This window comes from Python bivittatus, unplaced genomic scaffold (assembly GCF_059951505.1).
Source record: "Python bivittatus isolate LINGU-HERP-01145 unplaced genomic scaffold, Pbiv_v1 ctg000580_np1212, whole genome shotgun sequence".
Lineage (NCBI taxonomy): Eukaryota > Metazoa > Chordata > Lepidosauria > Squamata > Pythonidae > Python > Python bivittatus.
Window position 1 is genome coordinate 4,528,673 of NW_028277087.1, and position 26,175 is coordinate 4,554,847.

Consider the following 26,175-nt stretch of genomic DNA (forward strand, 5'->3'; position numbering starts at 1 on the left):
AACAATCATGAGGAGCAGGAGCAGCAGCGAATGCATCCATTTTAATTTTTAATATGACCAAATATCGATAGACAAAACCCAAACAAAGAAATGCTCTTTTGGGGCCCTCCATCCTTTTTGGAGTGGGAAGGGGTCCTGAGAGAGAAAAAAAGTTTAAGAAGCCCTGCTGGACGTGGATGTCTACTCGTAGAGGGAGCACGAATGAGGATTCAGTCACAACCCAAACACACGATGGAAGAGTGAATGGGTCGAGAGGAAGGGGTAGCCGGTGAAAAGTCAGTGGTTGGATAGAATCGATGAGATCCTCGGAAAGAGAGAAGTTTAAAGAACAAAAGATAATGGAGAAAGGAAAGGACGATGTGGTGGAGGCAAGGAGAGAGACACACAGAGAAAGTCAGGGGTTGAAATATAAATTTGATTTAGCTACATTTCCTTTTCTTTTTCCTACCTCTTGCCTTCGTTTCTTTCGCTTACAATTCTTACGCTTTCCCTGTGTTTTGCGTAACATTGCTTACCCCCAAAGAGAGTAGCATGGTGGGTATATACGTACCTATACATGCATATCTGGACATTGGGATGGCAAGTATTCATCCCAAATTCATGACCTCTGCCTCACCTTTTTAATTATTCCCTCAAAATAGGGACATCCGCAGGGAGGTTTTTTTTTAAAAAAAAAATCAGGATTTTGTTTGTTTGTTTAAAAGGCCCGACTCCCAATGACTTGGGGCACTTTCCACTATAAAAAGCTAGAACAGTAAAGTAAAAGAACAAAGAGATGCACATCCAGAAAAAGAAAACTGTACGGAACAAAATCAAATCTTGCAGGGACTCACAGTTACCCTACCCCAAATCTTGGGAGGCTAAACCAGTTTTCAGTGTCTTCCGGAACGTCATCGGGATGGGAGCTATACGGACTTTCGGGGGGGGGGGCTGTTGCAAGGGGCGGGCGCCGTGACAGAAAAGGCAAAAGGGTGGGCACACACACATGACGGAAGACCCCCCTTTTCACACGTGTCACATGCAACACAATCACACAATCATTTCTGCAAAAGAATTTTCTTAGACTCTTTAAGACCTATCCCAGAGAGCTGGGGATGAACTTAAATGGCCATAAATGTATGACGTGATACTAGCTAAAGGCCAGTGTCATTTTAGCTACATTTCCACTCCCAGAATTGAGTGGACTTCAACTCCCAGAATTCCCCAGCCAGCATACTTACAGCATATCTTAAAGCATGCTGGCTAGGGAATTCTGGAAGTTGAAGTCCACCCATCTTAAAGCATGCTGGCTGGGGAATTCTGGGAGTTGAAGTCCACCCATCTTAAAGCATGCTGGCTGGGGAATTCTGGGAGTTGAAGTCCACCCATCTTAAAACATGCTGGCTGGGGAATTCTGGGAGTTGAAGTCCACCCATCTTAAAGCATGCTGGCTGGGGAATTCTGGGAGCTGAAGTTTAAAGTTGCTAACGTTGAGAAACACCAGCCTAGAGAGTCTTGCAAACTCAGCCAATATGGCAAGTTGATAGCGCAGCGTGTTGAGTAAAGCCAGAAAATTAGATTAATGAAAGGAAACTTTATTCGGGTGACCCTGGGTAAGTGCGTTGTGCCACCCTAGCCCCTGTAACGATGCCCTTCAGTCCGTAATGAAGCTCCCAGAATGGGTTAGGAAAGGTGGTGATAAGATCTTCCTAATAGTGAAAGGGGAACCGGCTTTCAGCTTGGGGTTAGAAATAAGCAATTATTTGACCAGACGATGTTTTTAGATCCTTGGGAAGTTACTGCCCATCACGGATAGGAATATTGGTTTAATGTGGTCCGGTCCACCGTGCATAGCATCGTAATTCCGCTGCAAAACCCAGCTTTCTAATTGACATTTTTAATTAAAACAACACGTTTCTAGCTCTTCCACCTGAAGGTTTCAGAGGCTGGGAAGGGAAGGTGGAGAAGATTTTATAGCAGTGAATAGGTTAAGTACTCCTGTTTAACTACTCTCTCTCCTTCCCCGATGCACCAAAGCTGGGTGACTTATGAGGAAGATTTGAAGCAGCAGAATAAACTATGCAAAGCAAGGGAAATCATGCAAGTTTCGCTTAATTTCATTAAACAAATTAATTTAATTAAAAGCAATTGTGCTCATTTGCTTAATAGGTTTTAGATGATTTTGCTGCTTCATAAGAACATAAGAGGAACTCCGCTGGTTCAAACTAAGGGTCTACCTAGTCCAGCATCTTGCTTCACAGAGATGCTAAGCAGATACCTCATACCCCTAAGTAGGGGGCCACTCCTCCAGCTCCCCCCCCAGAACGTAGTGGCAGATGCCTTCCAAGCCTGCAGAGTCAATTTCATTATCATCGATTTCTTATCATTGTCAGTAATGGTTCCGGTGTTTGCTTGGCAGGGTAGAGTGCCTCTGACCATGGAGGTTCTATCCCTAGCTATCCTAAGAACCCAAGAAGGCTGGGAATTCTGGGAGGTGAGTTCCCAGTCCTGGAGTGGAGAAGGAACAGAGCCATCAAGAGGCTGTATTTTGGGGATTCGGTCTTGGAAGATGTGGGGTGGGGGTCTGGTGTCTACAGGATCCCATTCAGCCCCCAAAGCCTGCTCAAATGCTGAAAATCAGAGCCAGAGATGGGGGGGAAATGCTTTGCTGTAAGCCTTGAAAGAGGCGAAGCACACTTTAAACGGCAACCAAAGAAAAGCCAGTTTGGTTTTCCCTGCAAATCAACTCGGGAGCACAGTAGTGGGAATGGTCAATCGGGCCCTGCCCACCCACATTTCCTGGCTCGGCCCACTTTGCATCCTGGCCCCACCCACCCTGGCCTAGGCCCCTCCCAAAATATTGAGCATGGCACTGCGTCAGCAAAAACAGCTCCCTTCCTGGTGATTCCCACTGGAAACATGGCTTTAAAATGTCTCGGTGGGTGCAGGGCGTAATGGGCCCCCATCCCACAGTCTGGGGGGCGCAGTGAGGACAGCCGTTCACCAGAACAAGGGAGGGTTGCCAAAATCAGAGTTCCCTTTGCTGAGAGTTTGCCATGGGGGTGTCTGGGGGGGGTTTTAAGAAGTCAAGTCTGTGCTGCAACCGTCTCATGGCAGCCCCATCCCTTTGTGATCGGCGACGCAGGCACAAAAGAGGCAGGGCTTCTGTTGCCCCATCGCAGCGGCCATCCTGATTTTTTTTCACCCACTCCCCTGCAGACACCTCATTTGCCGGCTTTCTCCCCCCCCCCCTTTAATTAGTGTTCTTCAAAGACCTCTATAGCGGGGTTTCTTAACCTTGGCCACTTGAAGATGGGTGGACTTCAACTCCCAGAATTCCCCAGCCAGCATGCTGGCTAGGGAATTCTGGGAGTTGAAGTCCCCACATCTTCAAGTTGTTGAGTCTGAGAAACACTGCTGTAAGCCAATGCTGTGCCATTCTCTAGACAACTTTACTTAGGAATTTTTTTTTTTTTTTGTCTGCGCTCAGTCATTGCTGACCCTGCAGTGACTGCTTGGACGAGTCCTTGCAGTTTTCAAGGCAACTGTTTTCGGAAGTGGTTTGCCAGAGCCTCCTTCCTAGGGCAGAGCCCAGCTGGCAAGCGCAGGAGGTGGGGTTTCCGTTGCTTCGCACCCTTTTCGGGCGCGCGTGGTTTTTCGCGCTTACCGGCAACTGCTTCCAACTCCTTTTTTGCAAGCCGCTGCCAGCATTTTTCCTCCCACCGGCGTGAGAGTCCCCATTTATCTACTCACGTAAGTTTTCGAACTGTTGGGTTGACAGGAACTGGGGAGGAAACAGGAGCTCACCCTGTTTAACGCGAAGGCTGGACTCGAACCGCCGAAGTGTCGACCATTTCTGGCCGGCAACTTTCAGCGTCATTAAGCCGCTGCGCCACCGCGTCCCCCTTACTTAGGAATAAGCCCAGTTTAATGAGACTTAGTAGATTAGGGGTTTTCAACCTTGGCCACTTGAAGATGGGTGGACTTCAGCTCCCAGAATTCCGTAGCCAGCATGCTGGGGAATCCTGGGAGTTGAAGTGCACACATCTTCAAGTTCTTGAGACTGAGAAACACTGTTGCAGGCCAATGCTGTGCCATTCTCTACACAACTTTACTTAGGAGTAAGCCCAGTTTAATGAGACTTAGTAGATTAGGGGTTTTCAACCTTGGCCACTTAAAGCATGGCTGGCTGAGGAATTCTGGGAGTTGAAGTCCACCCCTCTTCAAGTGGCCAAGGTTGAAACCACTGCTCTTTAGGGACGATTGGGAAAGACATTCCCTCCCCATCAAGAGCATCTTCTGGCCCTCACCCTCCACAAAGGCGATGTCAGTCTGAAGACAAAGCCCTCTCCCCCTAAAATGGACTGAAGGACAGTGCTTTGAGCGTGCAAAATTCCAACAGAATCGTGTCTGGGAAATTGGGGTTGCCATCCGTAAGGGCATGTTCCTCGACAGCCTGATCTCTCTTGGCTTCCTCGGGAGAAACCCTTTCTCGCCGGAAGCATCTGTGTGAAATGCATTGCTGTTGCTCCATTAGGAATCGAGCGTGTTGTCTACAGCTCAACACCTCTGAAATGTGTTTAGCTCCACATCTGCCTTCTTTCCCCAGGAAAACTAATGCATGAAATATGAAGCTTGGCTGGGGTTTACCCACAGGAGAAGAGATGCCCCCTGGCTGGGCATTTTTAACCTTGGAATCCGTCTCTAAAAGTAACGGCTATTTCTGGATCTTTTGGAGACCGAGGCCACCACATTGCTTCCGTGAGACTTTGTGGCCGGCGGGTCCGCCACAGAACTGGCTTTGTGAGTTTTCCTGCCGTTCATCATTCACATGTTGCTTTGCAAAAGAGGGTTTCCTCCTTGGCCAGCCACCAGAGTTTACTGAGCCGTGGAATACAGGAGTAAGCGCTTGTAAAATAGTTCCTTGGAAAGATGTCAGAATGTAAATTTGACTGGATAGAATTTTACAAAAAGCCTTGCTGATCAGACCAGCCATTCGTTAATTCTGATGTCTTCATTTTTCCTTTTCTTTGTGTCCAGTAACTCAGGCCAAAAAGAGACATTCAGGAAATCTACAGACTGGGGAAAGCTGTACAATTTTAGAGTAGAAAGGGCCCCATGAAGATCATCCAGTCAACCTCCCCCCCCATTGAGTGAAGGATTCTTGCTGTAATTCCCTTTCTATACAGTATTCAGTAGCAGACAACTTCTGCAAACCAACTTAATTATTTAATGCTGTTGTTAAAATGATCCTGTATTTTTCCTGCAAGACCCCAAGGCAACATATATAGCACTCGCTTTTCCAATTTTATCCCATAACAACAACCCTGTGAGGCAGACAAGATTGACTAGCCCAGAGTCACCTCCAAAACACTTGTACCTAGTTCTCTCCGGTCCTAGCCTTCATCACTATATCACACTGCCTCTTATCATTCATTCATTGATTAATATTGATGAGTGGCTTGAGAAAAAAAAATCCCTTGATAAATTAATTATCATAGCTAGGTAGGCATTGATAAACTACTCTAAAAAGAAAGTCACATTGCCTGATGGGGTCAGATCCAAAAGTTTGCTTTTGGGAATCCCCCAAACAAGGATGAAGGCAATAGCACCTTCTCATTCATGTTCCCCAGCAAATGATCTGCAAAGGTGTATTGCATCAGACTCTGGAGGCTCCATAGATTTGTCATGCTTGATTGCTGTGAACAGAGTTCTCCAGTGCCACTAGTTGATGACATCATTGTGAAAGATGACTTTGTGGCTCAAGCTGATTTACCATCATCTTGATGAGATGTACCCTCTCTTGGTTCCTTGGTGAGAGGAAGAAAATAAAATAATAAAATAAAATAAAATAAAATAAAATAAAATAAAATATTACATTTATATGTGACCTGACTCCCAGCAACTCTGGGTTAAGGTTAGGGTTAATTGCGCTGACCACTTTCTCCAACCTGCCTGCACGTTTTTCCTAGTCTTGCCACAAATAAAAAAAATATTACTCTTCCCCAATCAGTTGTCTTCTCTATGTATTGGGACCCTCATTCCCCAAATTCCCTGCCAGTGTGGTAGTTGTAGTCCCTGGGGATGGCTGGACCCCAGGCTTCCTTGATGAACGAATTATTAAAATGTAGGGAGCTGGGGCTGGCAATATTCCTGCCCTACGGCAGCCCACAGTTGCCTTACAACACAGGCTTAATGCCACATGCTTGCCAGCTGCAGAATATGGCCTGTTCAACTCCCAGAATCCCCCAGCAATGGCCAAGCTGGCTGGGGGATTCTGGGAGTTGAAGTCCATCCATGCATGGCTTTTGAAAGTTGTCCAGGTTGAGAAACGCTGCTTTGGTTGCTGCGCATTGCTCCATATGAAAAGCCCTGCGCTGTTGTGTGTGCCTTGGCTGCATAACCCTGCAAAGCGCAGGCCGGCTCCTTTTGCTAACGTCCCCTTGCGTTGCGTGGGCCCTCTTGAACATGGCTCTGGCATGCGGCCCTCGGCTTCCTCCAGCTCTCCAATGGGAATGTCTTTTCAAGAGCTTTGGATGAGCGGGTGCTCATGGCGACGCGGGAGCTGGAAGGCCCCACGGCAGAGCCTTTTCTCCCCACGCCAAGGGAGCTAAACACTGGAGCGCTCTTCTGCAGCCCAGAGGACAAAGAACGAGGAATTGGGTAGCACCTTTTCCGACTAGCCAATTTTATCAAAAGGCATCAGCTTTTCGGAGCAGCAACTGCCCAATCTCTTTGCCTCGTTCCTCCTTCTCGACCGCCGACTCTCCTACTGCCACCGAGACGGTATCATTGGAAGCGCTAAGGGAGGAGCTGTGGAACAAGCGGAGGGTGGGTCCAGAAGGAGCCAAGAAGGGGCTTTGTGGTTTTGATGAGCGCCCCAAACCCCTGTTCTTACTGTTGAGCTGTACATGAACTGCTGGCCTTGGGTCTCTCTGTTTCCCGACTATGTTAAAATTAGAAGGAACTTGCCCAGGTGAGCATCCGCTTGCCAGGCTTCCTGGCCGTTCCCACTTCAGCCAAAATGGGGACGTAACTTGCAGCAAAGTGTTCTGGCATACCTCCCCTTTTTTTTTCCTAATTGCATCTGAAATCCTGCCTTCTTAAAGTGTTCGGGCATCACCTCCAGCCCTGATCACTGCTGGCTTATTTTGGCTTCACAACAACCCTGCAGAGTAAAACTTACGGTTGGGAAAAGAGGACGGTTGGCATAAAAGTGCCACGATCAGATTCACAGCAGAGCAGGATTTGGATCTGGGCCAATATCACCGCTGTAGCATCTCTCTCCTGTAGAGGTGCGATGGCAGATTTCTGGGGTGAGTGAATGTACCCCTTTACGCGATGTATGTCTTGCATCGAATCGAAAGCTCACCGAACAGGCCAGGTTTGAACACTCAAGCTGAGCGTGAGAAGGTAGCCACTGAATCTTTCCCTGATCTGGTTAAGCGTGTTATTTGAACACAACCTTGTTGGTGGGCTTTGGGCTGGAGCCAGCAAACGCAGGATTTTACCATTTCACCTACTCCGTAAGGCCACATTTTTGCAGAAAAAGCTGTTTGCCTTCACTTTACCACGTGAAGCAGGTCCACACGCCAAGCTATCCTCTTCGGAGTCAGTTTGTGTAAGATCAGGCTATCAGTGATACTCATTTTCATTACCTTTGGCTTGAATTGAGATATTGGCCTTGAATACTAGGGTAGCAGTGCAATCCTTTGGACTCAGAGGGGAAAAGATGCTTTGGGACCACATCCAAAGTCCTGCAGAGTTTCATTAAATATTGTTTGCTGGGAATTATCACCCTCCAGGCCAGTGTTTCTCAACCTTGGGCACTCGAAGCTGTGTGGACTTCAATTCCCAGAATTCCCCAGCCAGTATGGCTGGCTGGGGAATTCTGGGAGTTGAAGTCCACACATCTTCAAGTGTCCAAGGTTGGGAAACACTGCTCCAGGCCAAGCAGGTGAGTTTCCAAAAGCATCTGGTTGGCCTTTGTGTGATAGAAGGCTCCTCCTGATGATACTGCCTTTGTTTCATCCCCAGCCCTCAGCTGAGGCAGCTGGAAGTCATCTGAGCTGTTCCACTTCTGAAGTTGTGTTTTCCCTCTGCCCCAACACAATTTTGCTGTGGACAAACGATGTGGAATGCTTGATCGATACCGTGGCTAATGGTGCATCCAGAACTTGGGAACTGCTCAGCGTTGGCTGCTGCGAGCATGCCCCGTCCCCTCTAGTTGTGAGCCCCTGCCCCCCCTGACCCATTTGGTTTGAGCTCTAGAGGAAACCACACGCCTCTCCTGCAGTTCTGCCCACTTCATGCCTGACCTGCACTTTGTAAGGCACTTATAAACACTGCTTTTTTCATCATCGTGATGTGCCATCAAGTCAGGGTCAACTCTTAGCAGCCACATAGATAGATTTTCTCCAGGAGGATCTGTCCCCCAACCTGGTCTTTCAAATCTCAATGATGCACTCATCACCCCTATAACTGAGCCCATCCCCCTGGCTGCCGGTCATCCTCTTCTTCTCTTTCCTTCCACCTTTCCCAGCATTATGGACTTCTCAAGGGAGCTGAGTCTTTGCATTGATTGACTGATTGATTGATCTGCCATCACGTTAGTATCGACACATAGATAGAACTTCTCCATGAAGATCTGTCCCTAACCTGGTCCTTCAGGTCTTCCAATGGTGCCTGCATCACCCCTCTAACTGTCCATCCCCCTGGCTGCTGGTCATCCTCTTCTTCTCTTTCCTTCCACCTTTCCCAGCATTATGAACTTCTCAAAGGAGCTGGGCCTTCATAACTTTTCTGAACCGAAGGACAGTTTATACGGCCAGTTCTGAACTGCTGATTCTGCCACTGATGAATCATTACACGTTCAATAATTTTTTATTGGTTGCACGGTCAGCCAGATGTTTAGACTGGGTTTGGCATTTTTATCCACCTATGGAGTCCTTCCCAAGGACCTGGGATAGGCAGATGTTGTTTGAGGGTGTTAAAGGTATCATCGCAGGATGGAAACTGTTCCAAGTAAAACTGCCTTTTGCAATGGACTGACGGTGATTTTGTTAATGCTGAGGGTGGTCAAGTGGTGCTCCAGATATTTTGGGTTGCACCCAAGGTGCCTATGACTATTGGGACTCTCTTTGCTTTCTTCTGCCCCAGTCGTTCTGCTTCTATTTGCAGGTCTTTATATCTTGTGATTTTCTCCAGTTCTTTCTCTTCTCTTCTGCTGCCTCCAGGTATTGCAATGTCCACTATCCAGACTTTTTTGTCTTTCTTATCCACAATTGCTACGTCTGGGGCTTTGTGTGGCAGGCGCTTGTCTGTTTGAATTCTAAAGTCCCAGAGCACTTTCGCGTCTTCATTTTCTATCACTTTGTCTGGTTTGTGGTCCCACCAGTTCTTGCTTGCAGGCAAGTGGCATTTCTTGCAGAGATTCCAATGCCCCATTATTACTACTTTGTCATGCTGTTGTTTGTAGTCACTCTGTGCTAATACAATTATTATTATTATTATTATTATTATTATTATTATTATTATTTCTCCCGCTTCTTCCCTGCTTTGACTTGTCAGCACGGGTTGAGGGCTCTTTCAGAAAAGCTCAACAAACCGTGTTCAGAAATTGCCCACCTTGACAGGTAGATGAACCGCCAGTCTGCATCCGTGCTCCGCCACCCCATCCTCACCCACCACGTGTGAAGGACAGCAGTCATGGTCATTTTACTGCCCACAGGGAGCACTTGGTGAGCAAAGAAACAAAGTCAGGAGGATTCCCCAGTTGTGTCCCTAAAACGGCAGCATCACTCATGAGCCTTGCTATTGCATCAGGATCAGTGTGAGGGCAGCACAATTTATGTTCCCATGCTCTTTTGCTAGCTCAGCAGTGTTTCTCAACCTTGGCAACTTTAAGATGTGTGGACTTCAACTCCCAGAATTCCCCAGCCAGCCTGAAGTCCACACATCTTAAAGTTGCCAAGGTTGAGAAACACTGGCCCAGAGGCTAATGTGGCGGAGTCCCAGAATGGCGGACGAGATGATCCAGTGGCCCGATCCGGCATGGCTTTTCTGTCCTTGTGTGTTTATGTCGTGCTTTGCCTCTCACTCACCCTCCGCTCTTCCCTTGCATTGCACACAGAGCAGTGCTCATCTCTAGGAGGGGGCCAAGGATCTGGGAGAAACCAGCCCACCCCACTGCGCTCAATTGCCACTTCTCGACACAGTGGGAAGCTGGTTGTTAGCATCAGTTCCATTTAAATGGAGATGCAGCCATGTTTTCTGCTGTGAGGAGAAACGCCTCATGGAGTGTTATAGATCTGTTAGCTGGGCATATGTATGCATGTATTGCAAAAAATAATGCATTTCTATTTTTAGGGGGTGGGGGAGAATCATGGGCCAAGGAACACATCCCCAAAACGTGAGGGAAGACAAACTGCCAGCCAAAACTTCAGATACAAAATACGCAAACTTTTAAGCCACGGGATTCTTTTTTCAGCCACTGTCATTGAAAAGGAGTCGTACTCTGAATCCAGCCACACCGTTGTCCTGCACTTGCATTTTGAATCCTTCCCTTCTGCCCTAAAGTGTCACCAGGGCAGTGTTTCTCAACCTTGACAACTTTAAGCGGTGTGGACTTCAACTCCCAGAATTCTCCAGTCAGCATGCTGACTGGGGAATTCTGGGAGTTGAAGTCCACATCGCTTAATGTTGCCACGGTTGAGAAACACTGTCCTAGAGTCTCTCTGCGGTCAGGGAACATTAATTCAGCCCCACAGAGAATGCCACTGCTTGTCTTTACTAATTGAAAGTCTCAAGTTGGCCTTGTTTGTTTCACGCATCCCAAACCAGCAGAGAGTTGAATCCCAGGGGTAAAGAAATGGATATTATTGATGGATGACAAAGTTGTGCTCTCCGTGATCAGCCTGTATTAGAATTTGCAAAGCCCCAGTTTTTTCCCTGTTCCAAATTGGTTCTCTCTTCTACTGCACCTTCTTGCTCTCTTCCCAAGAATGAATGACATCGAACATTGCCATCTGAGGGTTGAAGAGAGCTGGGGAGAGTGCAAGGGGAGAAAAAGGGGGGCGATGCACCAGAAAGAGACTTGTCCTTTGCTATTCTTCCTTGGCAGTGATCTCCCCCCCCCGAAGAAAAGTAAAGAAAATTGTCAAATACCCATATTCACATGGTGAAGTCAAGTCAAGATGAGTTAAGATTCCAGTTGGAGTGGAGTGAAGAAGGATGCATTAAATCAGGGATAGAGAATTCCCCTTTAGCCAGGAGCTGTGCCTTTTTTTAAAAAAAACGCTTCTTTCATTTTGGGCTTCCAAGAATTGCAGAGTGTGGTGTGCTTTGTTAAATGTCACCATGCCTGGGGATAAAATTGTCAGACTTCTCTCAAGGTGGTTTCTCCCCACCTTCTACCCCCTTGGTAATATTTCCTTCCTTCCTTCCTTCCTTCCTTCCTTCCTTCCTTCCTTCCTTCCTTCCTTCCTTCCTTCCTTCCTTCCTTTTTCTCTTTCTCTCTTTCTCTCTCCTTTCTTTCTCTCTCTTTCTTTTCTTTCCATTTCTTTCACGTTGGGGCTTTCCGACTCCCAACCACATTAATGCATTTTATTGATAGCTTGTTTATATTTTATGGATTACTTGTTTTTAGAATGCAAGAAAATGCATTGCCATACGTTGGTAGCTTTGCAACCTAGATGTGGTGGTACAAAATCTGGAGGGTGCAAGACAGGAGTTGAGGTCGCCCACTTTTGCATTGAATGGGAAAAGAGAAGTCCATCAGGGAGTGCAGAAAAGAACCAAACTGGTAAAGCAGAAATTTTGAGTTATCAAGTCTTGTTCTAATGAACTGGGACAGTGCTGCACGATTGTCAAGAATGCCAGTACTTGAGTGATGACTATTCCTCCTCCTCCTCCTCCTCCTCCTCCTCCTCCTCCTCCTCCTCCATTAAAGACTATTCGTGATTTGATGAGAGCATAAGAACATAAGCAGTGCCACAGTTTCTTCTCCCAGTGCCCACCAACTGCCCAAGGAAGCCCGCTAGTCTCCCAGCAGATGGCCTTCAAAGGCAGTCCCGCTGGGGCTACATGGTTCATTTCCCCTTATTTTACCTGTGCACAGGGCTTTTCTCAACAGCCTGTCTTAGGGGCCCAGAATTTTCATAAAATGAACCTGACAATATGACAATTTATTTAATTTATAACCTGCCTTTCATAAATTGGCCTAAAGCCCCCCAGAAGGTTTCGTGGCTGAGGGGGGACTCAAACATGGGTCTCCCCCTCCTAATCCAGCGCCTGCACCGCTACACCAGTTGCATGTTGTGATCTGTAAAGGAAAAATGTGTTTATAATTTCTGTCCCTCTCACCTGTCTCAGCAGTTTTCTAAGTGGTCTACAAGGTAGGCGTGTGGATTTTCACAGCCATGGTTGAGGAAGAGGCATGCTGAGAGGGTCAGCAACATACAGCCTTCTCCACCCAGGCAGTCCTTGGCCCAGTTTTCAAATTCCTCTGAAAATGATATATTCAGATTCCTGGCAAAGAGATTTGTTTGTTTTTCCCTGACCGGAAGGGGAAAAGTCAGAAAATTGAGCGGGGACCCTCATAATCTTTTGAAATTCTCCATCCATTCTGTCAGCAGAGCAATTGATTCTTCAACAGCCATGGCAGTCCTATCACGAGTGAAAAAAAAAATCAAATGGGAGGAGCTTTTACACGAATGTTTTCCCTTGGGATTGAACAGAAGTGTGCAAAGCCATGAGAGTGCAAACTGCTGGAGAGAGGATTGTACCACGAAAGACAGGACGTGCACACAAACCGGTTGGCCATCGTGTCATTCAGCTCCTTGCAGGAACATCGCCCTCCATCTGTGAGAATTTCATCAGAATTCTCTTCGCCTTTGAAAGTAATTTCTAAAGCAAATGTCATTCAAATGACTAAAAACTACTTTTTAAAAAAAGTGTGGGGGGGTGATTTTTCTGCACGGCACCGGAGGAATTTGGAAGCTGGAGATCATGGCTGAGGACGGTGCCAGAAACGCCTTTCAGGGGACAGAAAGTCCAGCCTTTTCCAACAGCGCTTAGTAATGGTGTCTTAAGAAAAGCAGCGCACGCTGTCCAGAGCCCGAGGCCAGCGTGCCTTCCTCGCAGTTTTGCTAATCCTCTAATCTCTTAGATAATCTGTCCAAAAAAATATACCTAAAAAACCTCAAACCCCTATAAAATTGGAGTGTGCTTCTGAATATAATACGTGGGGGGGGGGGCTAATCAGGCATCGTGGTTGGAGAATGATCCCCCCGTTCCATTAATCACCCACCGTTGCCGTTTTATTAATTTTAAGAGGTGCTTGGTTTAATCTTGTAAAGTTAATGGGAAGGAGGAAGATTAGGGAAATCACGTGGGCTCCAGAGAAGCTTGGATCGGCCTCTTGGGGTTTTTTCCAGCGAGGCAGGCAATCCTGGCTTGGCAGAATCCGTTGCAGTAGAATTGCCACGAGAAGGATCTCTTTTTATTATTCCTAACCGGATATCATGGGGTTGGTTGGGAGGGCCAATAGCGCTTGGAAGTTTCTAGTCCTCAAGATCCACCTCGAATACACCCAGGGCTTCTTAGGGTTCCAAATGACCTGCTCTTCTTTCAAAGAGGAATCCATTCCTCCAGGACCCCACGTGGTTGTGTTTTACTTTCTGAATGTAGCACAGACATTTCTCTCTCCACGTCTGGTTTGCAAGAATCCTCAGCTTTTGAGCAAGACACTGTGATATTCAGACAGTCCCAGGATTCGTCAGTACTACTGTCAGGGAGGGCTGGGGAAAAGTCCTGTTTCAGACAGGTAAGCTGATGTAGCTGCACCCAAAGTCAGACGTGCTCTTGTTGAAATCAGTGTTTCATTTTCAACCATGAGGACTAGAATCTTCCTCTATGTTTATGGGAATTTCTCAGTGGTAGAGCAAGTCTTTCAAAAGCCTGTGCTGTTGTCTAACTTTGTTTCCGCAAAAGCAAAGACCAGGGAGGGGCCGAGAGTGGTTCCCTCCCTCAGCCAAACACTTTCTTTGGCTTGCAACTCCAGGTTGGCATCACAGGGGCAGGGCCAGGCAGACCAAACCATAACACATAGGTAAATATAAATAAATGTATATAATATGCAACAGAATTTCTTTATTTTTGAACTTTGTTCTGATTTCCCTGCTTGACAGTATATTAAGCCTAGTTATTGCAAGCCACCTGTTCGTCCAGATGCACTAAGTTCATTGAGAAGGTTTTGTGAGAGTTTACATATCTCTGGTGTGAGTGTGTGCGTGCACATGTCAGAGTGAGTCAGATCGACTACCTGGCACTACAACTTTCATGTCCCCAAAGATGTCCCATGTTCCAAGTCTTTTAACAGGAGTGGAATTAAAGCTGTGCTACAAAATAAATAGAATAAAAACGGTATATTGTTTCATCGATGCTTTCAGTGCATCAGTTGTATAGAATGAATGAGGATCATATCACGAAACAAATAGGGGAAGGGAGGGGACATGGGTCGAGAGGAAGGGGAAGACCAAGGAAGTCGTGGTGGGCTTGAGATCTTGAAAAAGAGAGAGAGGAGAAGTTCAGGGAACAAAAAGGAACGTGTGAAGCTATGTGTGGAAGCACCACGGATGACTTGCAGAATAGAAGCATATGGAGAGAGCTGAATGATTGATGGTGTGAATTAGATTTAGGTATTTTTTAACCTCATCCATTTAATTTCTTTGTCTTACTCATTCTTACTCTTTTTTCTGTTGCTTAGCCCTAAGGGAACGCAGCAATAGGGATTCATGCCTCAGTAAAACACAGCACCCAAAGTGATCTTCATTTGTCCAAAATTTAAAATTGCATCGAGGTTCTTCTCAGAGAGCGGAGGAAGGGATCAGCAGTGAATGCCTACACCTCCCTGTGGTGAAGCCAAAGGCAGGAGAAATAGGCCACGTAACCAGAAACACTCCAGAACCTCCATGCCCTGACTCCAGAATTCACTTTTTTCCCAACCCAAAGGGACGAGAATGTGCAGAGTAGAACTCAGATGCCGTAAAACAAAATACAGTGGAACCTCGGGTTACGAACGCTTCTGTTAACGAATTTTTCGGGTTACGACCGGCTCCGGCCGCAAAATTTTGCTTCGGTTTGCGAACTCCGCCTCGAGGTACGAACAGGATACACGGCCATTTTCCCTCCCGTGACACGGTCCGCGGCCATTTTTCCGCCCCTGACACGCGGTCCGCGGCCATTTTTCCGCCCCTGACACGTGGTCCGCGGCCATTTTCCGCCCCTGACACGTGGTCGTAGGGAGGGGGACTCTCCCTCCAAGCAATAGCCGCCTCCCTGTCTTCCACGCCAGAACGGATTAACGGTAATTACATTGAACCTTATGGGGAAATTTGCTTCGGGTTGCGACCAATTTGGGTTGCGACCAGAGTCACGGAACGAATTAAGTTCGTAAACCGAGGTTCCACTGTAGGTCCATTTCATCAGCCTGAATATTCCTTTTTACAAAATATTCTGCTGTCTCTCTGCCTCTCTGTCTGCTGTTTGTGACTCTAATCATAATCAACCCTGCATGTCCTATACATGCGGAGGGTTGGGGATAGAAGTGACTATGTTCTTTGCATGCATTTCCAGCCATATTTTAACGAGGGGAGGATGAGATCCCTAAAAACATCGCGGCTGTACACGAGCCATTTTGCCTCTGGATCTCCCATGGCATTGGGTTGGAAAGTTCTGCAGGCTTCGTGTTGGTTCTGGGGAGGCCTGGGTTGCCCACGCCTGCATAAGAGCCCTTCGAGGAACCAAACAGATCAAAGGAAAGCCATGCCTGGTGAGCCACAGTTGGTGAAGTTGATCCCATTTAACCTGGAGAAGAGATCAAAGAAGCCACTTCTGAGATCTGAAGGGCTACTGTGCAGAAGAGGAGCAGAGCTTGGGTGAAAGGGTTTGGGCTAAACCAGTGTTTCTCAACCTCAGCAGCTTTAAGATGTGTGGACTTCAACTCCCAGAATTCCCCAGCCAGCCATGCTGGCTGGGGAATTCTGGGAGTTGAAGTCCACACATCTTAAAGTTGTTGAGGTTGAGAAATACTGTGCTAAATATTCAAAGCTAAATATTCACAGCCAAGAAATGGCTGTGGTTAGAGCAAGCAGTGTCTCCAGATCATGAACCCCTCCTGTGCAAAAGATATTTTTTTAAAGGCTGGGGGGTTCCCGGGGGGAATGGACTGGCTACTGGATTTGGTGACCTCCAAGTCTTGTTCCATCTCAGTCAGGTTGGACAAGCCTGTGTAGCTTGGTTTCTGCAATTCTTTCCAGCCCCTTGACCACCACGGGGAGTCTGTACAGGACCACATGTCGCATCTCTGGTGGGCTGGATAGTCTCCAATTCTGGGGTCCCACAATCATTTCTTTCCAAGAACCCGGTGGGTGAACCTGTAGCCCAGTTCATGCATATTGCAAGCCACCATCTTCTGCCACATCGGCGAGAACTGACCTCCTTGCTTTTACTTCTCCCTCCACCCAGGAAAATGGAAGCATCTGAATTTTCCGGGGCGGGGGGTAGAATTTTGCTCCACCTTAATAGATTTGAGCCTTGTCATTATGTGAGAATGAGGAAGAGTGGCTTAAAATAAAACCCTTTTATCACACGGGGGCTGGGAGTGGTGGGATGTCTCAGCACATGAAAGCTTACTTTAACCCACCATTCCTGGTTTGCATGTAACAACAAGCCAAGAAAGCGGCTAAGGAGAAGTGAAAATTTGTCTCATTCTCTCCTTTGATCCCGTCAGCAGAAGGCTACAGCTAGGAATTTTGCAGTTATTTTCACACTCTTCCCCCAAATGCAACATCACGCCTCTTTCTTCATGTATCTGCTGGGAAGTATGGGTGAATATTGGATTTTTAGACCCGGGCCTATGTTAGGTATGATTATTTTAGGTTTCTGTTTTAACGGTGTGAATCCTTGGCGTGCCCTCCAGAGTCACTGCCATGAAATGGGCAGGGAAGTAAAATATTAAGTAAGTAAGTAAGTACATTGCATTCAGTGGGGATGTCTCTTGTGTGCAACCCCACCCATTATTTTATTTCAAATGTGCCGCACCTTGGCTTCAGCTCTGGTTTTCTAGGACGGAGAACCCCGTTAACCTCCTGGCGTTCCCGTTGCAGATTCCACCAAGGGGATTACACCGTGGAAGTCAGCATCAACGATTACCTGGATATATACTGCCCGCACTATGAGATCCCGTTTCCTGTGGACCAGATGGAGAGATACATTTTGTACATGGTCAACGAAGAGGGTCACAGCTCCTGCGACCATCGGCAGAATGGCTTCAAGCGCTGGGAGTGCAACCGGCCGGATTCCCCCAATGGTCCCCTGAAGTTCTCGGAGAAGTTCCAGCTCTTCACCCCATTCTCCTTAGGCTTCGAATTCAGGCCAGGACAGGAGTATTACTACATCTGTAAGTACTGTGCTTTCCATAGGAGCTGAAAGGGCTGGGGTTCCTGAGGGTGACGTGTGGGGTGTCCCGTACATCAAATGAGGGTTTTGGAGGGTGTCCCGTACATCAAATGAGGGTTTTAGTCCATCCGACTAACACCATTGATAGATACTGGCTGGCGTGAGCTTCCCAAGAGTTCGGCCCGGGCCGTCTGAATGAAAAGTTGCTCTCTTATCTGAAAAATAAAAGGGGGTCTTGTGGCCCAGAAGGAAGACCTAGAAACATGGGCAGCTTATACTATTAGACTCGTGGTGCGTTGAACCAGGTGAGCCACCTGAAGGCAAATCAGCTCCAACAAGTACCCCAAGATGGTGCTGCTGGAATCTGGCAGCAAAATGGCTGAATTCCAGCCAGGCAGTGATGTCTTCTGGGGGGAGTTGGGGGTGGTGGTTTTAAGGATAGGAATGGGGTCAGCCTGCTTCTGAAGAGCCTCCCACTCCCACTTCTCAGAGGCCAAAAATGCCCCCTCCAGATCTGCCCTACCCCTTGCAGGAACGTCACATCATCAACACGTCGTCTCCCATCACCCTTCAGAAGACTGAGCTGAAGATGTGATCGAGAGGTTGAGTTGAAGACCCCTCAAGGTTGGCCCACCCCAATTTAGCTCAGAAGGATACTGGTGTTTCCCCGCACTCCCTGGCGATGCTGAGTTAGATCAGGGTCTTCTGCTTGCCAAGAACGTTGTTGGTGAATGTGTGTGTGTTTTGGGGGGGGGGGGATAGGACTGTGTTTGCCATATATGCCCTCAGTTCACATTCAGCAAATTAAAAGCCCCATCTAAAAGAGAGCACGCTTTTATCCACACTCTGCAACTTAATCGCTTTCCTGAAACGAGGGCGTTTTTAGTGCTTCCTGGACAAAGTAAGAGAAATTTTGTTTTCCACCACCAGCCCCCTTTATCTCTGGAGCTCACGCCTGCAGGAGATCCTTCGGTTTGGTAGGGGATTTTCCCCCCCTCGCTTTTGCTTCCTCGTTGCTTGTTTGCCTTGCTCCCCCTCAGAGGATCGCAGTTTGAGGTACCCGGGACCACCCTGCCAGTCTGCACAATATTATCATTCTGGCCTGCAAAAGCAAAGCTGTTGCCTGAACACGGACCACCCTGCTGAGCTCCCAGGGTGTCTCCGGTGGGCTTTACGGTGGCCATGGCTCATTGAAACAGGGACATGAGCATCTCCTTTTTGCACCATTTTAATCTTCTGCCAAGATCTGTGTTCATAATAAAAAAAAAACCTGAAACGACATGACCAACGTAGACTTCTGATTACACTGTCAATCCTAACTAAGCAATCACGGCGACCGGTTTAATTAGCAAGAATGACTCTATTTAAACTCCATTGGGGCCTTGGGACTGTGGGATGCTCCACTCCCCAGCTGGGGCCACATTCTGAGAAAATAATAAAAATAAACCAGCGTGCAGCGCAGAGCGAAAGAGAGCAGGGAGAGAGGAGAAGGAATGGCTTAAAGAAACACGGAGGGTTCAGGGACAGGAGCATTAAAGACCCCACGGTTTCCAGGCCATGTTTTGGTTGCTAAATGATCTGTCCTTCAGCCTCTCGGTGAGGCCTCCGCTCTGCGGTGCTCCCAGCGAGGAAAAACAATCCGGCGCTCGCAATCAGCTTCCCAGGCCGCGCATTAAGAAGTCCCTGATTGAAGAGTCTTCCTCTTCTTCCTCACCAAGGGAAAATAAGTCTGCTTTTGCTGGCCCTGTTAGGCAGCAGGGAGCCACGGGATCGGTGGGGGGGTCAGAAAAGTCAAGATGGAGGTTGCAAGGGTACAATCACAGTCCTGCCTCTTTTCTGCAGGGGTGCTGGGCTTCAATTGTGCTGCTGCAGCCCCCAGCTTGTTGACTTTTTTGATACGCACACATGCATGCACACACACCTTCGGCAGATGTTTCGTACGGGAGGCTGGTGAAAGGTCGCTGGAAAGCACGAGGCATCCTGCAGAGGAAAAGGCAGGGGCTTGATTTCGTGGAGGATCCCCATGGGAAGGGGTTGAGGGAGCTTTTCTGCTGAGGGCCACATTCTGTTGGGTGTCACCTGCCCTGCACTGCATGGCTGGCGGAGGCTGGGCGCAAGACCGAGCGCGAAAACTAGACCAGTCAGCGATTCTCTTTCATTCCCTCTATCAACTTCTTTTTCCTCCATTTTTTTGTATAGCACTACCTCTTTTATTCCACCCATCCTCTCTGTTCTTCCTTCCTTCCTTCCTTCCTCCCTCCCTCCCTCCCTCCCTCCCTCCCTCCCTCCCTCCCTTTTCCTTCCTTCCTTCCTTCCTTCCTTCCTTCCTTCCTTCCTTCCTTCCTTCCTTCCTTCCTTCCTTCCTTCCTTCCTTCCTTCCTTCCCTCCCTCCCTCTCTCCCCCTCCCCTCCCTCCCTTCCTCTTCCTTCTTTCCTTCTCCTCCCTCCCTTTTCCTTCCTTCCCCTCCCTCCCTCCCTCCCTCCTCCCTCCCCTCCCTCCCTTCCTCTTCCTTCTTTCCTTCTCCTCCCTCCCTCCCTCCCTTTTCCTTCCTTCCTTCCTTCCCTCCCTCCCTCCCTCCCTCCCTCCCTCCCTTTTCCTTCCTTCCTTCCCCTCCCTCCCTCTCTCCCTCCCCCTCCCTCCCTTCCTCTTCCTTCTTTCCTTCTCCTCCCTCCCTCCCTCCCTCCCTTTTCCTTCCTTCCTTCCTCCCTCCCTCCCTCCCTCCCTCCCTTTTCCTTCCTTCCTTCCTTCCTTCCTTCCTTCCTTCCTTCCTTCCTTCCCCTCCCTCCCTCCCTTCCTTCCTTCCTTCCTTCCTTCCCTCCCTCCCTCTCTCCCTCCCTCCCTTCCTCTTCCTTCTTTCCTTCTCCCTCCCTTTTCCTTCCTTCCCTCCCTCCCCCTCCCCTCCCTCCCTTCCTCTTCCTTCTTTCCTTCTCCTCCCTCCCTCCCTCCCTCCCTTTCCTTCCTTCCTTCCTTCCCTCCCTCCCTCCCTCCCTCCCTACCTTTTCCTTCCTTCCTTCCCCTCCCTCCCTCTCTCCCCCTCCCCCTCCCTCCCTCCCTCTTCCTTATTTCATTCTCCTCCCTCCCTCCCTCCCTCCCTCCCTCCCTCCCTCCCTTTTCCTTCCTTCCTTCCTTCCTTCCTTCCTTCCTTCCTTCCTTCCTTCCTTCCTCCCTCCCTCCCTCCCTCCCTCCCTTCCTTCCTTCCTTCCTTCCTTCCTTCCTTCCTTCCTTCCTTCCTTCCTTCCCCTCCCTCCCTCCCCTCCCCCTCCCTCCCTTCCTCTTCCTCCTTTCCTTCTCCTCCCTCCCTCCCTCCCTCCCTCCCTCCCTTTCCTTCCTTCCTTCCTTCCTTCCTTCCTTCCTTCCTTCCTTCCTTCCTTCCTTCCCTCCCTCCCTCCCTCCCTCCCTCCCTCCCTCTTCTTCACTAGGATTCCCAACTCATTCTTGCCAGAAATACAACTCGGTTCCAAACAGTCAGTTTTGAAAATACTGTAAAACCGAAGATTGTACATGGTCTTTTCTGCCAGCTGAGATGAATAGCTTTCTAACAGTCCTTATCCCTTAGTCCAGCCACTTGACCCAGCACCGTTTATTCTCCACTGGCTGCAGCAGCTGAGATGCTTTTAACTAAAGAAGTTGGGGAAAACGCCCGCTCGTAAAAAAGCTGCTCCATCGCCAGAGTGGTGGTTTACCAGGTCACGCTGCTTGGATTTCCACCCTGACTGGCAGCTGTTCTCCAGGTCTGCCAGAGACCTGGAGAGGAAGAGGATTGAACTGGGGAGACCTCTCTGCACCACTGAGCTACAGACTTTGTGCTCATACAACAGAAAACTGTTTTCTAGCTAGACAGAGTCATTTGGCCACCCAGGCTAATATTCCTTCGTTAACCCTTGTATATGCAGTTGAAAAGAGAGGTGCGACTTCCTGATAACTTGCTAGGAGCCCAAGATCTCTTTGGAGGCACTTTCAAAGCTCATTTCACATGCTAGCAAGGTTATGCTCAAAATCCTACAAGCTAGGCTTCAGCAGTACATGAACCGAGAACTACCGGATGTACAAGCTGGGTTTCGAAGAGGCAGAGGAACGAGATATCAAATTGCCAACATTCGCTGGATCATGGAGAAAGCACGAGAGTTCCAGAAAAACATCTACTTCTGCTTCATTGACTATGCAAAAGCCTTTGATTGTGTGGATCACAACAAACTGTGGCAAATCCTTAAAGAGATGGGGGTACCAGACCACCTTACCTGTCTCCTGAGAAATCTGTATGCGGGCCAAGAAGCAACAGTTAGAACCGGTCATGGAACAACCGATTGGTTCAAAATAGGGAAAGGAGTACGACAAGGCCGTATACTGTCACCCTGCTTATTTAACCTATATGCAGAGTACATCATGAGAAATGCCAGGCTGGAAGAATCACAAGCCGGAATTAAGAGTGCAGGGAGAATCATCAATAACCTCAGATATGCAGACGATACCACCCTAATGGCAGAAAGTGAAGAAGAACTAAAGAGCCTCTTGAGGGTGAAAGAGGAGAGTGCGAAAGCTGGCTTGAAACTCAACATTAAAAAAATTAAGATCATGGCATCTGGACCCATCAGTTCCTGGCAAATAGAAGGGGTAGAAATGGAGGCAGTAACAGACTTCATTTATTTGGGCTCCAAGATCACCGCAGACGGAGACTGCAGCCATGAAATTAAAAGACGCTTGCTCCTTGGGAGGAAAGCTATGGCAAACCTAGATAGCATATTAAAAAGCAGAGACGTCACCTTGCCGACAAAGATCCGCATAGTCAAAGCTATGGTTTTTCCAGTAGTAATGTATGGCTGTGAGAGCTGGACCATAAAAAAGGCCGAGCGCCGAAGAATTGATGCCTTTGAACTGTGGTGCTGGAGAAGACTCTTAAGAGTTCCCTGGACTGCTAGGAGGTCAAACCAGTCAGTCTTAAAGGAAATCAACCCTGACTGCTCATTGGAAAGATCGATAATGAAGCTCCAGCTCAGATACTTTGGTCACCTAATGCGAAGAGAGATCTCTTTGGAGAAGACTCTGATGCTGGGAAAGATTGAAGGCAAAAGGAGAAGAGGACGGCAGAGGATGAGATGGTTAGATAGCATCACTGAAGCAATGAGCATGAAACTGAGCCAACTCAGGGAGGCAGTGAAGGACAGGAAGGCCTGGCGCAATATGGTTCATGGGGTCACGAAGAGTCGGACACGACTTAACGACTGAACAACAACAACAACAACATTCAAGGGGGAAACTTGGAGGTCATTCCTACCCTAAATGGGACAGCAGTGCTAGGGGCATCCGGTGGGGAGGGGGGTGTCTCAAAAAAGTCAAGATAGTGGCCATCTTGACTTTGAAAGAAGGCTTGGCTTCAACTGTGCAATCGCAGCCACCGCCCTGCCTTTCTTGACCACCTTCCCAGGCAACCTGTAGTATCAGATCCATAAGGTAACTAATCCAAGCTGTTCCTTGCAGCTGACTGAACAATTCATCTAGGAGATACACCACAGCTTTCAATCAGAATCCTTCTTAAGGGTAGCCTTAAGAAAGTGTCTGGTCCTTCTTGATCAGTAATTCCTAGATGTGTCTGAGTCATAAGCCTAACTGTGCCTAACCATAATTTGTGGAATAAGCCACAATCATGTGTTGTACAGACAGAAGCATGGTTTCCAGCCCACAGTGGCTGGGTTCTCCCACCTGCAACGTCAAAATCCAGCAAAGATACAGGTTTAACTGAGAAAATGAAAAAACTGAGTCACTGGTCTGAGATGGGCGGCTGTATAAATTGAATAAATTAATTAATTAATAAAATTGGGCAGCCCCTTGGCCCGCTGCCCCATCTTAACCCTCGTCAACTAGCCCGTCTAGGGTTGGGGGACCAGTGATTATATGTGATTTATTCAAGATCATTCCTAGCCGCCCTTTCCCCTGAGAGAATAAACCACCCAAATTTCAGGGGTAAAGCTTAAAGGACTTGCTAGCTAAGTGCTGCTGAAAAAAAGGGTAGCAGATAAAGAAATGAATAAACTTCCCTCAGGATGGAGATAAAACAAATGCTAAAATCCTTTGCACCGAGCTGCTTCAAAAAACAAAGCAGGAAAAATGGCCCCCCCACCCAATATCCGCGTTTGGTGGCTTTGGGTCTGTGTCACCCTTGTGAAGTTGGTGGACACGTTTTTCCCCCTGCTTTAGTCCGGCCACCCAGGCCAAGCACAGGATCAGGGCCCGGCTCGTGATTTTCATGGTCACCATGGAGGAGGACAACTTAACATCCCAAACCCTCTTCCCAAACTGGGAAACTGCCTCTGGAACTAGAAATGTTAAGGAAAAGTTAAAATGGTCATAACAGTATTAATGATGATCCACGGCCCCACAGCCTTCCAGAATCGCAAAGATCGTTGCGTGGTGTGGGCAAGAGCAGACAGGGTTGATCGTCCTTCATGGTTTCTCTTCTGCTGCTCTGAAGCTGCGTTTCTCAACCTCAGCAACTTTAAGATGGGGAAAAGTCCACTCCCCAGAGTGCTGGCTGGGGAATTCTGGGAAGTGAAGTCCGCTCATCTCAAAGTTGCTGAGGTTGAGAAACACTGCTCTAAGGCATCTATTTTTTCAATCTTCATTTGTTTCTTTTATCTATATTAAATTATTGTTTCCTCTTGTTTTCCTTCTCCCTGCATACAACCATTTTTTGCCCAAATAGATAATTTATTACTAGTGGTCTCTGCATCTTTCTCTTCCCCTCCCTCCCTCCCTTTTCCTCTCTCCCTTCCTCCCCCTTCCTTCCTTCCTCTCTCCCCCTCCCTCCCTCCCTCCCTTCCTCTCTCCTCCTTCCTTCCTTCCTTCCCCTCCCTCCCTCCCTCCCTCCCTCTCATGTTTTTAGTGAGAGATTACATAGAAATAAACAGTGAAACTCATCAGCACTAAGCCTGTTAGAATTCACGTCATGTGGAACATTGGAAATTACGCTTCTTTGAGGGAGTTATATTTAGCAGACATGAAAGAGCAAGCATTACCTTCTTCCATAGTTTGCAAATTGGAATTCCATTAACCTTCCAGGCATTCAGACGAAGAGGCTGCTTTACTTTACGCGCCACACTTACAGGTCAAGGTTAAGCAGTGGCTTTCTGGCCAGAAGAGCGTGTTTTCAGTTTCTGATTGGGGTTTTTCGGAGAGAATCTTTTTAAAAATAAAAACGGAGCCTGAATCTGAACCCAAACCAGAATGGAGGCAAGCAGGAAGAGGGGAAAACAGGTGGGGTTTTTTGGGCCAAAGATATAAAATAGGAGTATAATTCATGTTTGTGTGTATATTGCCCATTTTAGAGATTAATTTCAGTAGATTTGGGAGAAGAGAGAATTCCTGCAAAACATGCAGGGCCAAAGTTTTAGTCCAATATTACCTGGGGGGGGGGGGTTAAGATGTCAGCAGCTGCCAATAAAATCCATGCCGCGAAGTCTTGCCCACTCCATAATTTTAATCAAATGGTTTAATTAAAGAAGAAGAATAAGAAGCAGCAGAAGAAATGTTAAAGTAAGGAATAAATAGTATAGAAGGTTAAGGAGCTGTTGCCCCCCCACACACGCACACACACACACTTTGGTTACCTGCAATTTGATCACTGGAAAAATGGGGGAAATGTGCAGGAAAGAAGGTGGGCAGAGAAAGCATGATGGTTTGCTTCCCACGCACCGCTGCCCTCTTTCACAGCTTTTCTCAGCCTGGCACCCCCACCCCCTGAATTGGGATTCTAACTCCCCAAATTCCCCACTAGGGAATGCTGGGAATCACAGTCCCAACGCCGCTGGAGGCCTTGGTGGCGGAAGGCTGAATTGTGAACCATTTAGTAAGGATACAGGTTTTCCATTTTTCTGCCTCACCCCTATGTAGGAAAGGAAGAGTTTCCTATTTTTGGCAGCATCTCCCCGACTGGGCTCACACAACCCACTCAATCCTAACCTGGGTTAACAAAGCCTAATTTCCCCGTTTACAGAATATGTGCTCGACAAATAGATGAACCAGAGGAAGTCTTAACAGCAGGCTACCGACAACACACTGAACCAGAAATGACACAATGCCGTCATAGCCGAGTTTAGGGGAATGTGAGAACCCAGCCAACCTGGGTTCAGGTGGATTCATTCAAGTATCTGTGGGAAATATATTTGCATCTCATTCAGGACTTGATAATGTATTGTAGTGACATCCACCTTTTCTTCACGAGCTCACCATGACCTCCATTTAATCCTCACAGCAACCTTGCGAGGTCGACTGAGAAATTGATTCACTGGCCCGGGATGAACTAAATGGCCAAGGATTTGGAGCTGGGTTTGGACCTATGGTATTATTTTAAATAATAATAATAATAATTTATAATAATAATAATAGGAGGAGGAGGAGGGGGAAGAAGTGTTAGCAGCAGCAGAACAATTTATCTAAACTAAGGAAAAAAAGACAGAGAAGGGATTTACGGATGAAGATGCAAAGGTGGAAGAAAGAAAGGAGGCCAGGGGTTAAATGCAGTGAGCTAAGTTGAGCCTTTCTTCAGATGGAGGTGAGAACTGGGGGATTAGGAGAAGATTGGTGAGAGGTCTGAATAGGCAAGGGAGAAAACTGCCTTCATCGCTTTGCAGGTGTGTATTAAAACTTTGGGGAGACGTTGATCTCTCAGCCGTAAGCTCCATTACAGGGGTGTCCACAGGGCATGGTCAAAAAAGTCAAGATGGCTGCCACAACAGGGCAGTT

At 47.7% G+C, this 26,175-nt stretch overlaps 1 protein-coding gene across 1 annotated transcript in view; it reads left to right on the forward strand.

The window, feature by feature from the left end:
• The window catches only part of EFNA2 (ephrin A2), a 209,032-nt gene that overhangs the window by 166,899 nt on the left and 15,958 nt on the right, over positions 1-26,175 (forward strand). The window contains exon 3 of the mRNA XM_088149389.1: positions 17,148-17,440. Coding sequence (XP_088005515.1) covers positions 17,148-17,440 — 293 coding nt within the window. The remainder of the gene's footprint in view (positions 1-17,147; positions 17,441-26,175) is intronic.